At 44.7% G+C, this 15166-nt stretch overlaps 1 protein-coding gene across 1 annotated transcript in view; it reads left to right on the top strand.

Annotated features, from left to right (window-relative positions):
* SFRP1 (secreted frizzled related protein 1) overlaps positions 1–14817 on the top strand; it is a 49334-nt gene extending 34517 nt beyond the window's left edge. The window contains exon 3 of the mRNA XM_003734602.6: positions 11281–14817. Coding sequence (XP_003734650.2) covers positions 11281–11603 — 323 coding nt within the window. The 3' untranslated portion in view covers positions 11604–14817. The remainder of the gene's footprint in view (positions 1–11280) is intronic.
* Positions 14818–15166: the final 349 nt, after the last annotated feature.

The following is a 15166-nucleotide window of genomic DNA, read 5'->3' as shown; positions in this document are numbered from 1 at the left end:
TGTGGACCTGTCTGGTCTCTGTATTGCCTTCATAATCTGACATTTTGTGTTTATATTTCACATATACTAACATTCTGTGTTAGACTGTAAGTTTGTTACATTTTAGAGTTTTGATGCAAAATAAATATAGTTTGACAGGTAAATAGGCATGAAAGGTTTTTTTGTTGTTGTTGTTGTTTTGAGACGGAGTTTTGCTCTTGTTACCCAGGCTGGAGTGCAAAGGTGCGATCTCGGCTCACCGCAACCTCCACCTCCTGGCTTCAAGCAATTCTCCTGCCTCAGCCTCCTGAGTAGCTGGGATTACAGGCACGTGCCACCATGCCCAGCTAATTTTTTGTATTTTTAGTAGACACGGGGTTTCACCATGTTGACCAGGATGTTCTCAATCTCTTCACCTCATGATCCACCCGCCTCAGCCTCCCAAAGTGCTCGGATTACAGGCTTGAGCCACCGTGTGCAGCCAGAGTGAAAGGTTTTTAGCAAAAACTACAGTTCCTTCCTACCTCTAGTTCCTGTGACCTAGAAGTAATAATTTTCAAGTATTTTTAGTGATTTCTTCATATTCAGCAAACTGAGGCAAATAAATAACATGCTTATAATTTGATTCCTTATTTTTAATATTTAGACATTCTTTGATTTTCTGTTATTGGTTAAAGATTTATCACTTACACTGTCTTTCCAATATAGTTATATCACATTTTGATGGAATATTCAGTGTTTATTATAATTACATAAATATTATTTGTAGCTTAGCCATGTAGTGTACTGCATATTTATTTCCTTTCTTTTACATCTTTTTGTTTTTCCTTGAGATGGTAACCGCCCCATTTTATTTGCCCAGTTACTTAGGTTTGTATTATGAATTCAGCCCCAAACTTTCTGGCAGATATGGATCAGGAAATCGTCCTGAGTTCTTTCCTGCCATTGGTCTGGACTGATGGCAGCTTTAGGCCTGTTTGTTAGACAGGGTTCTTCAGAGAAACAGAACCAGTAGGAGATGGGAGAGGGACTTCATCAGGGCCACTGGTTCACAGGATCAGAGGAGTCTCACGATAGGCTGTCTGCAAGCTGGAGAACCAGAGAAGCCTCGGAACAATGCAGCCCCCAGTCTGAGGCTGAAAGCCTCAGAGCCCCCAGGAGGCCACTGGTGCAGGCTCCAAAGTCCCAGAATTGAAAAATATGGAGTCTGACCTGCAAGGGCAGGAGGAGAGAAGCAGCCATTATCCTCTCCCTGCTTTACTCTGACTGCCCTTGCAGTCAGATTGGGTGGTGCCGGCCCACATTGAGGGCTGGGTCTTCCTCTCCCAGCCCACTGTCTCACATGTCAGTCTCCTCTGAAACACCCTTCTAGACACACCCTGAAATACCCTCTTGGACAGACATGCGTCTCCAGCCTTCTCGGCATCCCTCATTCAAGCTGACATCTAAAATTAACCATCACAGCCTGCTGCACAGTTGTTCTGGAAAAAACATCCTTTGCTTTTCCTTTCTTAGGTTAGACCAAGTGTTCCTTTTTTTTTCTTAGGTTAGACTTTTGGTTTCCTGAATCCTATGTCTTGTTTAATTCTGCATTTTTAAAAAATAGGTAAATGAGATGGACATGCTAATTCGCTTGATTAATCATTCCTTCTCTTATACATGTATCACAGCATCACATTGTAACCTGTAAGTGTAAACAATTATTACTTTTCAATCAAAAGTAACATTAATAATGCTTCCTTCCTTTTTCTTTTCTTTCCTTTTTTTTTAGACAGAGTCTTACTCTGTTGCCTAGGCTGGAGTACAGTGGTATGATTTCAGCTCATTGCAACCTTTGCCTCAGCCTCCCTATTAGATGGGCCCACAGGTACGTGCCACCGTGCCTGGCTAATTTTTTGTATTTTTAGTAGGGACAGAGTTTTGCCATGTTTCCCAGGCTGGTCTGGAACTCCTGAGCTCAGGCAATCTTCCTGTCTCGGCCTTAAGTGCTAGGATTACAGGTGTGAGCCACTGCACCTGGCTAGTAATACATTTTATAAATTAAAAAATTCTGCATTTTTGTAGAGCACATCATTGAGTAGCTTCCTAAGAAAAGATACATGGGAGATGAAGCTTTAAGACCATTTGATGCCTGAAGATGTTTTTATTTTACTCTTGCATGCTGATTGATAGCTTGCCTCAGTATCAAATTTTGGAATTTTAAAGGCATTGATTCATTATCTTCCAGCTTCTAGTGTCACTATTGATAAATTCAGTGCAATTGGGATACTGATCCTTTGTATTAGATGTCTACTCTTTTCTCTTGAAGATTTTAAAAGTTCTCCTTGTCCTTCATATTTCTAAATGCCATGATTCATTGAGCTGGATGTTGTTGAACCTGAGGACTCATGTTTTTCATTTCTGGAAAGTTTTCTCATATTATTTCTTCAGTATTTTCTCCCATTTGTTTTCTTGGTTCTCTCTTGCTATAATACCTTTTTCTGAGACATGAAAAGTCTTGGATTGACACTTGATCTTTTTCTTTCCTCTCTTTCCCATCACTTTGTTATTTTGTTCATCTTTTCAGGAAATTACTTCAACCTTATCTTTAAAAAAGTTTTCTTTAATATTCTTGAAAAAAACCTTTTTTTGAGGCAGTCTGGCTCTGTCACCACTGCAGTGCAGTGGCCGGATCCCAGCTCACTGCAACCTCTGCCTCCTGAGTTCAAGTGATTCTCCTACCTTAGCCTCCCAAGTAGCTAGAATTATAGGCATGTGCCACCACACTGCCTAATTTTTGTATTTTCAGTAGAGATGAGGTTTTGCCATGCTTGTCAGGCTGGTCTGGTCTTGAACTCTTGGCCCCAAGTGATCCACCTGACTCAGCCTCCTAAAGTTCTGGGATTACAGGCATGAGCCACCGTGCCCCACCTCTTCAACTTTATCTTAAAACCAATTGATTTTCTGTTACTGAAGTTAAAGATTTATCTCTCTTACACTATCTTTTCAGGATAGTTATATCACACTTTTGGTTAATATTGAATGTTTAATTTATTAAATTATGTAAATATTATTTGCAGCTATGTAGTATACTGCATATTTATTTCCTTTCTTTTACATTTTTTACTCTATTGCATTTTATATTTCCTGTCTTATATTTTAAATTTCCAAGTAATCTTTCCTGATCTCTGAACATTCCTTTTAATAGCTTTTTGTTCTTGTTTTAGGAATACAAAGGTATTATCTAATTTATTATCATTTAAAACAATTTTTTTAAGGCAAGGTCTCACTCTCTTACCCAGGCTGGAGTGCAGGGGTACAATCAGAGCTCACTGCAGCCTCAATCTCCCCAGACTCAGGCAACCTCTCACCTTGGCTTCCTGAGTAGCTGGGACTACAGGCATGCACAACCATGCCTGGCTAATATTTTTTTTTGGTAGAGATGGGGTCTCACTGTGTTGCCCAGGCTGGTCGCTAACTCTTGGCTTCAAGTGATCTGCCTGCCTCAGCCTCCCAAAGTGCTGAGTTTACAGGTGTGGGCCACCACGCTTGGCCATATTATTTTTTAAAGTTTTTAAAAAATACTATTTTATGTACAGAGAGCTAGCGTGGTTTCCCACACTTGGTGGACGCCTTGGCTAATCCATTCAAGGAAGCTCACTTAGTCTAACTTAATGAAACCTATTTCCTGTGCAAACTGATGGAAACTGACTGCCAGCACAGAGGGAGACTGAAATGACAAGAGCGAGAAGCCTGGCTGAGTTTTTTTTGGTGGCTCCAGGAGAGCTACTGGTGACCCATATCGCTTTTAGGAGTGCAACAAGGCAAAAAGTGAAAAGCTTTTTAAATACTCCCTGCCTTGCCTCTGTTATCTCTGAATTCCTTTTCTTCCTTTTCTGTTTTGTGTGTTATGGTCTCTGTCATTCATGTTTGGAGGCTTTCCTTAAATACCTGCCAGTCCTTGACTGTCCATTTGAATTTAACAGTGAGATAGGACGTTGGAAGCTCTTTGTGTACATGAAGGGCCTGTGATTTGTTGGGCCTCACTTGAGGATTTTGCGGAAGGCTCATAGGTCTTTTCTTTTGAACTATTATTAGGTTGATACAGAAGTAACTTCAGTTTTTGCAGTTGAAAGTAATGGCAAAAACTGCGATTCCTTTTGCAACAACCTAATCGTTTTAGACAAAAACCACTCAGTTTTTCTCTAAAACAGGCATATAAGTTTCTCTGAAACAGGAATATAAGTATAGTATTCTAACAGCCGAGTGTCTCATCCTTCACTTTGCAGACTTTCATGTAACCCTTTGGTGTTCACGCAGCAGCACCCTGTCCTCCTCTGTGTCTGGTGTACCCCAGCTACAGGCTGTCTGCAGGTTCAAGCCTTTTTTTTTCTTTATGGAGTCTTGCTCTGTCACCCAGACTGGAGTGCAGTGGCGCAATCTCAGCTCACGGCAACCTCCACCTCCCAGGGTCAAGCGATTCTCCTGCCTCAGCCTCTCAAGGAGCTGGGACTATAGGCCTTCTGTATGGGATGAAGCCCGTGGCTACTGCTGGAGTTGGCGAGGGCAGCCACCTGGACTCAGGGCCCAGGAGAGAGGGTCTGAGTATCCCTATGTAAACGTGATGCCAGTCCCAGCATTGACGGCCTCTGTGATGGAGCGTCTGGGGCTCCCAGTTCAGGAGCATTTCTGGGACCTGCCAGGCAGATGGGCTGTTTCTTACTGGTGTCCCTGTCTGTCCCTTTTTTTCTTCTTTTCTCTGCACTTTACTGGCATCCCTGTCTGCATTTTAGGTTTTATTCTCCCTTTCAAGCCAGATTCTACCATCCATTTGCTTTCTATTATGTTGATTTGCTCATTTCCTATGCCACTTTGTTGCATGTGTTTATAACTTGTTTTCGACTATAATTTTAAACTGACTTCAAGAAGAGTGGGGATGACTGCATGTGCCCAGTCTAATATGTGCGGCCTGCATGCCCAGGAGTGCCCCTTCGCACTCAGTCCAGAAGCTTGGTGGTATGGCTTCTCTCTTCTTTTCCCTTCTTATTGGACTTTAGCTCTCTGGAATTCACCTTCACCACTCTGGATCCTGGCCTCTTATGTGTTGGTGTGCTCCCTTAATCACTCAGTTAAGTGCTCTAGTTTCAGACTCACTATTATTTTTTTTTTTTTTTTTTTTTTTTTTTGAGACGGAGTTTTGCTCTTATTGCTCAGGCTGCAGTGCAATGACATGATCTTGGCTTACTGCAACCTCCACCTTCTGGGTTCAAACGACTCTCCTGCCTCAGCCTCCCAAGTAGGGTTTGGGATTATGGGCATGTGCCATCACACCTGAATAATTTTGTATTTTTAGTAGAGATGGGGTTTCTCCATGTTGGTCAAGCTGGTCTCGAACTCCCAACCTCAGGTGATCTGCCTGCCTCAGCCTCCCAAAGTGTTGGGATTACAAGCATGAGCCACTTCACCCAGCCAGACTCATTGTTAAACTCTTTAGCACTTAGGGTTGAGGGCGTTTCCTGCATTTAAATGTACCCTGTGGTTTTCATGACATTGGGCTGCCTGGTTTCCCAGCTGGGTCTCTCATGGCTTTTATAGTAACTCTTCCTTTTACCCCACGAAGGTTCTCCCCGGCGTTCCTCTTCCTCTCTGTACTTTACCTTTCATTACTACTGTCATCTGCAATCAGAGGAGTTACAAGACTGATTCCTAATGCAACCTCATGCCTGCCTTTCCCCACAGACCCTTCCTGGACTCCTACAGCTGTTGCACAGGACTGGTTATGAAATGACTGGCTCCGGGCCAATGGTTGCCTTACGTTCAAAGTCATGGGTCAGATGTCTCGGGCTTGGGAGGGCTGGAGGCACCATTCATAGAAGCAGGGAGTCAGGAGGAAGAGACAGCTTTGAAGAATGTGAGGGTTTGGGATGGTGTGTGATGACTTCTCATTTCGCTTCCCAAATAGGGCCAGCCTTCTTGTGGAGCCTACCAAGCAAGTCTATTTTGTGTGCGAAAATGGTTTGGGTGACTGCAAGTAGAATGCAAGCTTAATGGCCTCCTCAAGTGGAATGGATTATTTTAAGGTTTCCTGAGAAAGGTCCAGAGAGGCCCTCGTTGTAGCCTCGAATTCTGAGTTTTCAAAGCTTCTGGGGCTCTGGATTCTTGCTGCATCGATGCCTAGGTGGAAATCATGTCCTACCTTTGGAGGATGTTAAATTGTTGCTTAAGAAAAAATATAAACCCAATATTGTTAAATTTTGTGTTTTTGTTTGGTTTTAGTCCAGGGTCTAGCTGTTACAGGGAGCTGAGATCCAGGGGCTGAGGTGGTAGCTTAGTTGAAGCCGTGTCCCTCAGGCACAGCAGGGAAGCATGGAGGAAGCACTGGGTAGGGACAGTGCTGGAGACAAGCTTTGCCATCTCCGGGAAGTACCCAGCAGGGGCTCCTCGGATGGTCAGTCCACTGGGCCTGTAGTCGGATGGTGCTCTGTACTCTACAGACAGAGAACTGAGGCTCAGAGCAGAACCAAGGACCCGGGACTCCATCCAGCTGTTGCCTCAGCACAACCTTCTGGGGCTTCTCCTGTTTGCCCACCACCATCATTTGCATTGCAAATTCAGCCCATGCGCGACATTGCTGGGGCCCAGGCACTGTGAGCACGATGAGATGGGGTGGTGTGGGGTGGCGGTGATCGGCTCGGGGCTGCTCCCGGGCCAGCAGCCACCCTTGCCCCTACAGCCCTGGGATGCGGCATGATGGGGGTCTGCACACACACCCACGAGGGAAAATCTACCCGGGACAGCTTTTGATCTCTCCAACATTGTCGGTAATCTGCACCCCGAAGACCCTTGAAAGACGGAAAGATGTAATTTCTGGCCATATATGCCTTCTTCCCTGCTCTCCCCACCTCAAAAAAAGAAAGGGGGCCAAGTGGCAAGACAAGAAGTAACGTCTAAGTCTAATGTGTAACACATTCCCATCATCTGATTTCTCTGCCCTCGTTGCTCCCCCACCTATGTAAACTACATTCCTTTACACGGTCATGGCAAAGGAACATTAACTTTTTATTTGAGTTGTGATTAAAGGCAACACAATCAGAAGAGTGAAATAGTTTCCACTGAGGCAACATCATTTCTAACGGAGTCGTGGTATGTATGTCAGGAGAGAGTGTGGTTTTGGGGTTAGGTGTGGGTTCTGATCCTGATTCTGTCTCTTACAAACGGTGGCCTCATGCTGTTGTTAGTTAACCTGAGTCCTTCTCCTTGATTGTAATAAAGTACTATTGATGTCTTTTTTTTTTTTTTAAGAGACAGAGTTTCCTGTTGCCCAGGCTGGAGTGCAATGGTGCGATCACGGCTCACTGCTACCTCTGCCTCCTGGGTTCAAGCGATTCTCTTGCCTCAGCCTTCTGAGTAGCTGGGATTGTGGGATTGCAGGGATGCACCATCATGCCCGGCTAATTTTGTATTTTTAGTAGAGATGGGGTTTCTCCAGGCTGGTCTCGAACTCGTGATCTCAGGTGATCCACATGCCTCGGCCTCCCAAAGTGCTGGGATTACAGGCATGAGCCACTGCGCCTGTCCTATTGATGGCTTCCAAAGATGGTTGTGGGGAGTATTCAATAAGGAGAATGAGTCATTCTCATCTGCAGAGCCCAGCACGTGGCGGGTACTGTATTACGATGGCTCACTTCTCTGCAGAAAAGAGGGCTTCCACCTTGTCACCTGGAGCATGCATTAATTTCTCCTGGTGATGTCCTTGTACTCTCTTATAGCAATTCTAGCCTTAGACTTTGGGAAGGAGGTTGGTGCTTTTCTGAAGACCTGAGGCCACATCTTGGAGAGTCTTGTGAAAGGAGCAGAATTGTTCTTACTCTTTTGAAACTGTGCAGCGCTCTTTACAGCCTTTCTTTGAGATGTGGTTTCTACCATTCCCACTGGCTCTGTTTTGCAGAGGATGGCAGAGAGGGAGCCAGCCTGCCTCTCCCTAGACCTGGGCAGTGAGAGTCTCCTTACTGGTCTCTCACTCCAACCCGCTGAAAACCTTTCTCATTCAGTGAGCCACAGACTAGAGCAGGGGCAGTCTTTTCCCATGTGAAGCCGCAGGCACAAGATTTGTGAGCCAGCCATGGAAGCTGAACCAGGAGTGGGCCTGCGTGGGTGTATCGGTGCCAGGCTGTGGGGGGATCTCGGCTGCTTTCCATGATGGCACTCCCACTTGCCAGTCCCCACTGTGCTCTGTCCTCAGTAGGGGTGGGGTCCAGCCTAATTGGGAGACTGGGATGCGGCTGGTCCTGGCCGGGGGAGGGGTGTGAATAAGGCCCTCGTTCGGGAGAGCGCTCCCATGTGTGCTAGGAAGCACGGAGTAGCCTGGGAGGGCAGTGCTCATTTTCAACTGAAGAATTCTGCTCACTGGGGCCTCATTCCCATCCCCTCTGCCACCCTTGGGGTGAGACTTCGTAGGCCTGGGGTCATAGTGGGCCTCAGCATGAGGAACTCTTACAGTAAGAAAGCAGAGGGAGATGGTCTGATTTACTGACTTTGACACATTCATGAAAGATTTCTTCCTAGCACTCTTTTCTCCTCTTTCATATTCTTGGGTTAGCCAAAGGAATGCCTTTCTAGTTAACTCAGTATTAAGTAATAGGCCAGTCATGGCTCACACCTGTAATCCCAGCACTTTGGGAGGCTAAGGCAGGAGGATTGCTAGAGGCCAGAAGTTTGAGACCAGCCTGGGCAACATAGCAAGACCCTGTCTCTACAAAAAATGAAAGTGAAAAAATTAGCAGGGCATGATGTCATGCGCCTGTAGTCCTGGCTGAGCCAGGAGGATCTCTTGAACCTGGGAATTCAAGACTGCACCACTACCCTCTAGCTTGGGCAACAGAGTGGGACCCTGCCTCTAATAAATAAAATACTACATAATAACACTTTCACAAATGCAATTTCTCCTTTGCCAGAGAAGTCTCTCTCAACCAGGAGGTACTCTTCTGCCCTTTTGTAAGTGAAGTCATTTTGAAACGTAGGTGAAACTGGGAGAAGGGTCTGAGCTCCTCCCCCTGATTTTCTTGGTCCATTCAATCAGTACTTCAAGTTTGGGGTTCAGTCTAAAGAATTTTGGAAGCATAGAGTCAGCATGCATAACATGCAGATTAAAAGTGCCCATTTAGACATAGGTTTCAACTTATGATTAGTGACTTTAGGCAAGTCAACTTAATCCCCTACACCTCAGTTTTCTCATCAATTAGACGGGAAAATAATTATACCTTCCTTCTGGAGTTGTTAGATGAGGAAAGACAGTTGTTAGCTACTGAGTTCAGGTTCAAGACTTGCCCCAGCGTGTGTGGGAGGAAGCCTTGCGTTATTAAAAAGAGGGGGCTTAGTAATTTCATATTAAAAAGAATTCAGAGGATAGACAAATTGTGGTGACTGGCACCTAGAAAGTGATTTCCAGCTCCTTTGGGAATATCTGGGGCTGGCCAGTGTTATCGGGGAATTGACTGTCCCAGCGACGCCATGTGCTCGGTGTGCTTCGTTCATTTATCTTCATCAGTAGCCCCTGTGGAGTCATCACTACAGGATGTGACTCATGGGTTAAAACTGTTCATTCAGCATCCATTGGGACGCAGGAAAGAGAAAGCAGAGTTGGTGGTTGGGCTGGTTTTCCCTTTCTGCTGGGGGTTGAGAGGAGAAGCAGCCCGGGTACCATATTGGATTTGAAGAGAGCTCATCACCTGGATTTTTTTAATTAGGGCTTCATCAGGACTCGCTGTAATCTGCCAGGACGTCAAAATAGATTTGGATTTTGTGTGGGTCTCCTCAGTTGGTAGAACAGTGGGGATTAGTGGTTGACTAGCAATTGACCGATATTAGCAGTACCCGCTATCTTACTGCCATGGAGACACGGTAGTGGAAACTGATTTTTCCCATGCTGTGGTTGGACGTTGATGTTTAATGCAGCGAGCATGACAACTTGAAAAAATCTTGAACTTTCCTTTGCTGAGGGCACAGACATATTTCTGCCTGTCATTTTATAGGACCCAACTTTCAAGGAATTGTAGGTCTTTCAATGTTAAAATACTAAACTAATAACTTGCTCTTAAAACAAAACCAAACAAAAAGAAACCCTCATGGCTCTGCATGGTGGTTCTTGCCTGTAATCCCAACACTTTAGGAGGCTGAGGAGGGACGATTTATTGAGTCCAGGAGTTCTGGGCAACATAGTGAGACCCATTTCTTAAAAAAAAGATTAGGCAGGTGTGATGATGTGTGCCTGTTGTCCCTGCGACTTGTGAGGCTGAAGTGGGAGAATTGCTTGAGCCTGGGAGTTTGAGGCTGCAGTGAGCCGAGATTGAGACACTGCACTCAAGCCTGGGTAATAGAGTGAGACCTGCCTCCACAACGACATCAACAAAAAACAAAAACACTCAGAATGTTTTTTTCTCTGAATGCTGAGATCAATAGCATCAGATCATGTGGATTAAATTAGGTTATAGGACACTTTCTTCTTTTAAAGCAGTGCATGATATTCTGAGTCACTGGGTTTTTAAAAAGAGCAATGTGATTTAGTTTTGAAATTTATTTGAGGATCTTCTGGCACTGGTGGCCATTACAGAGATATCACTGGACACCACTGAAGTGGTAGATTGAGTAACTGAGACCTTTTTTTTTTTTTTGCGATGGAGTCTTGCTCAGGCTGGAGTACAGTGGTGGTCTCGGCTCACTGCAACATCCACACCCCGGGTTCAAGTGATTCTCCTGCCTCAGCCTCCTGAGTAGCTAGGATTATGAGTGCCCACCACCACATCTGGCTAATTTTTGTATTTTTAGTAGAGATGGGGTTTCACCATGTAGGCCAGGCTGGTCTCGAACTCATGACCTCAGATGATCTACCCCTCTTGGCCTCCCAAAGTGCTGGGATTACAGACCTTGGATTTTATGGATCAAACTGCCTTTTCTTGACTTGTTACTTGCCTTTCATTTTCTTCTCCACTTCAGCAGTATGCTTGGGTCATGGTTTTAGATGAAAAACTGTGTTCTACAGTAAACACTGGAGATTCCAAAAGACATGTGGGAGGGTGGCGGACACTGGGTTTGCTACTTGGGCGACGGGATTATTAGAAGCTCAAACCTCAGCATCCTGCAGTATACCCATGAAACCAACTCTGCATGTGTGTCCCTGAATCTAAAATTTAAAAAATATTTAAAAGAAGAAAGTGTAAGCAAAACAATAAAATAATAAAATACAATCACTCGGAGGATCAAAAAAACAGCTGCATTCTAAATGCTTTCTCTTCCCCCCTTTTATTCTGTCCTCTCCATCTCTAGCACTGAGGATGAAAATAAAAGAAGTGAAAAAAGAAAACGGCGACAAAAAGATTGTCCCCAAGAAGAAGAAGCCCCTGAAGTTGGGACCCATCAAGAAGAAGGACCTGAAGAAGCTCGTGCTGTACCTGAAGAACGGGGCCGACTGTCCCTGCCACCAGCTGGATAACCTCAGCCACCACTTCCTCATCATGGGCCGCAAGGTGAAGAGCCAGTACTTGCTGACGGCCATCCACAAGTGGGACAAGAAAAACAAGGAGTTCAAAAACTTCATGAAGAAAATGAAAAACCACGAGTGCCCCACTTTTCAGTCTGTGTTTAAGTGATTCTCACGGGGGCGGGTTGGGGAGGGAGCCTCAGGTGGGGGGGGCAGGGGGACAGCGCCCCAGGAACCCGGTGGGTCACACACACGCACTGCGCCTGTCAGTAGTGGACATTGTAATCCAGTCAGCTTGTTCTTGCAGCATCCTGCTCCCTTCCCTCCATAGCCACGCTCCAGACCCCAGGGTAGCCACGGCCAGGTAAGGCAAGGGCCATTTAGATTAGGAAGGCTTTTAGGATCCACAAGGCAGAGCAGCAGCCACTGCACAGGAGGTGGTGACAAACTATTTTCCCCAGTGACGCAGCCACTAAAGTACAAAAAGGGGGATTGGGCCGAAAGTGAAAGCCAGCAGAACAAACTCTGTTTTGCAACTTGCTGGTATTGATCTACTGGCTGATCTATGCCTTTCAGCTAGAACATTCCAATAATTGGTAAGTCGCGTTAATTTCAGGTCGAGTAGTTTCTTTCTGTCTGCTTTAGATGGAAACAGACCCATACCACACTGACAATTAAGGTCAAGCCCAGAAAGTGATAAGCGCAGGGAGGAAAAGTGCAAATCCATCGCGTAATAATGACAGCAAAGGGACCGGGAAGAGGAATCGCTGGCTCTGCCCACCGTCTTTCCTTGTGATTGTCTTTGGATCCGAATCAGCCAGTCTCAGATGCTTTGAAAGTTTAGTTTCTATGAGCGCAGGGCACAGTCTTATTCCCCAGACATGTGGAGGGGTAGCCTGTGCCTGCCTTTGTGTCAGAAAAAGGAAACCACAGTGAACCTGAGAGAGACAGCAATTTTTGGGCTGAGAAGGCAATGTCTGGTAGTTTTCAAAACACGTAGTTAAAAAAGAAACAAATGAAAAAACTTTTTAGAACAGTCCAGCAAATTGCTAGTCAGGGCGAATTGTGAAATCGGGTGAAAAGCTTAGTATTCTAATCTCATGTGTGTTCCTTTTTACATTCTTAAAAGAACAACGAAAAACACCCACTGATTTTTCAAGGTTTTAAAAAAGTCTACATTGAGCCTTTGAACATTGTGCTAGAACAAGCTCTCCTGATCCGTCCCAGGCTGCTTTCCCGAAGAGCAGCTATCCCTAGGCATTTGCCAAGGGAGGCGGATTTCCCTGGTGGCGCAGCCGGAGCCATGTGGCTCTCCTTCCTAAAGAGTCCGTGGTTGCCCTAGAACCTAACGCTCCCAGGCAAAACTCGCAGTGCTTTCCGTTCTTCCAGTAAAGAAACAATCCTTTGAACTTGATTGCCTATAGATCAAAGAAATTTGGAATAGCCTGCCTGTCTGTCCCCCTACACTTTTTACATATGTTTTTTTCACGTCTGCAGATGGAAAGTTGACAAGGGTAGGGTGTCTCCAACTAGGGAGAGAGTTTTAGAGACAAAACATCTCTGCAGCTTTTCCCAAGTGCCCTGAGATATTTCTCAAAGCCCTTATGTTTTATCAGCGATGTACATAAGCCAGTTCACTTTGACAAATTTGCCAGTCTTGTCCAGTGTACAGGAGATAGTTCTAAAAAAATTCATATTAATTTTTTCCCCCAAAGCCGGATTCTTAATTCTCTGCAACTCTTTGAGGACCTATGTGACTGTCCGTCTGGGCCAATGCTTATACCCAGTAAGGATGCTGCAGTGAGGCTGTGAAGTGGCCCCCTGTGGCCCTGGACTGACCTGGAGGAAGGGATAGTAGATTCTGTTAACTCTTGAAGATTCCAGTATGAAATCAGCATGCTCACCTAGTTACCTACCTGAGAGTTATCCTGATATAATTAACCTCTCACAATTAGTGATCCTATCCTTTTAATGCTTTTTTTTGTGGGGTTCTCTCTGACCTTTCATTGTAAAGTGCTGGGGACCTTAAGTGATTTGCCTCTACTTTTGGATGATTAAAAAATGTGTATATATATTAGCTAATTAGAAATATTCTACTTTTCTGTTGTCAAACAAATTCAGAGCAAGTTCCTGAGTGCATGGATCTGGGTCTTAGTTCTGGTTGATTTCACTCAAATGTTTAGTGCTCCTATGTATCTGGTTGATTTCACTCAAGTGTTTAGTGCTCATTTTGACAAAGTGCCTCATGCAGCCAGGCCCTCTTTCTGTGGCAGAGTTCTTAGTGGAGGGGTTTATCTGGGACGTTAGCAATTACCACGGAGTGTGGAAGGGCAGGTGACTGTGCTGTGTAGCTCTCTAAATGGGAATTCTCAGGTAGGAAGTGACAGCTTCAGATAGAGCTCAAAATGAATTGGAAATGTGAATCACAGCTGTGGATTTTATCACCGCCTCAGAGACCTAGGACTTTGAGTTTCATTAGTTCCTTTAATGAAGATTTTAGACCCTGAAATTGCTGCTTTGTCTCTTATCACATCAGCAATTTCAGAACCAAAAGGGAGGCTCTCTGTAGGCCCAGAGCTACACTATCACCAACCTTTGTTTTTCTCCATAAAGTATCTAACAAAACCAATGTGCAGACTCATCAGCCTGGTCATTGGTTTCCGAGGAGGTCTGCATATGATTTGCTAATTATCACTAGGGCCAAGGTGGAATTTGTAAAGCTTTACAATAATCATTCTGGATAGAGTCCTTGGCAGAACTCAGTTAAATCTTAGAAGAGGATTTGTAGTTATCTTAGAAGATAGCATGGGAGGCGAGGATTCCAAGAACATTTTATTTTTAAAGTATCCTGTGTAACACTTGGCTCTTGGTGCCTGTGGGTTAGCAGCAAGTTCTCCCCAGGGCAGAATTCAATCAGAGCTCCAGTTTGCATTTGGATGTATAAATTACAGCAATCCCATTTCCCAAACCTAAAATCTGTTTTTCTCATCAGACTCAGAGTTACCAGTTGCTGTGTCGTAACTTCATAGATGCAGGAGGCTCAGGCATCTGTTTCAGGAGAGCACCCTAGGCAGCCTGCAGGGAATAACGTACTGACCATTCTGACCTGTCACCAGCAGATACACAGGACATGGATGAAATTCCTGTTTCCTCTAGTTTCTTTCTGTAGTACTCCTCTTTTAGAGCCTAAGTCTCTTATGAAAGCTTTGAATACTGTGAAAATGTTTTACATTCCATTTCACTTGTGTTGTTTTTTTAACTGCATTTTATCAGATATTTTGATGTTTTCACTTATGTTAGTAGTAATTCCCGTATGTGTTCATTTTCATGCTTTTTCAGCCATGTATCAATATTCACTTGACTAAAATCACTCAATTAATCAACGATACTGTGAGCCGTGACTTCTTTTCCCCAGCCAGTCATACACTCCTCACCCTCTCCAGGGAAGCACATGGTATCTTCTTCCTCTTCAGTTTCTTCAATGATGCTTTCTGCTCCCAGTTCAACAGCTTGCAAATGGTAACTGGGTGTGGGTGGGCTGAAGGAGAACTTGGGAGGCACCGCAGGCTACCGGTGGCCCCCACACTCCCATTTACCATCTGCTCCTAGAAATAACTTCCAGAAGTGTTTCTCCTGGCTGTGTGTGTTTCAGATAAGAAAGAAGGTTAAATGCTTGCTCTACAAGAATGTAGCTTTCAGCCCTGCCTGAATTTCTTTTCCATGTTTCTTGTG

This window comes from Callithrix jacchus, chromosome 13, assembly GCF_049354715.1.
Source record: "Callithrix jacchus isolate 240 chromosome 13, calJac240_pri, whole genome shotgun sequence".
NCBI lineage: Eukaryota > Metazoa > Chordata > Mammalia > Primates > Cebidae > Callithrix > Callithrix jacchus.
This window is presented reverse-complemented; position numbering and strand designations above follow the sequence as displayed.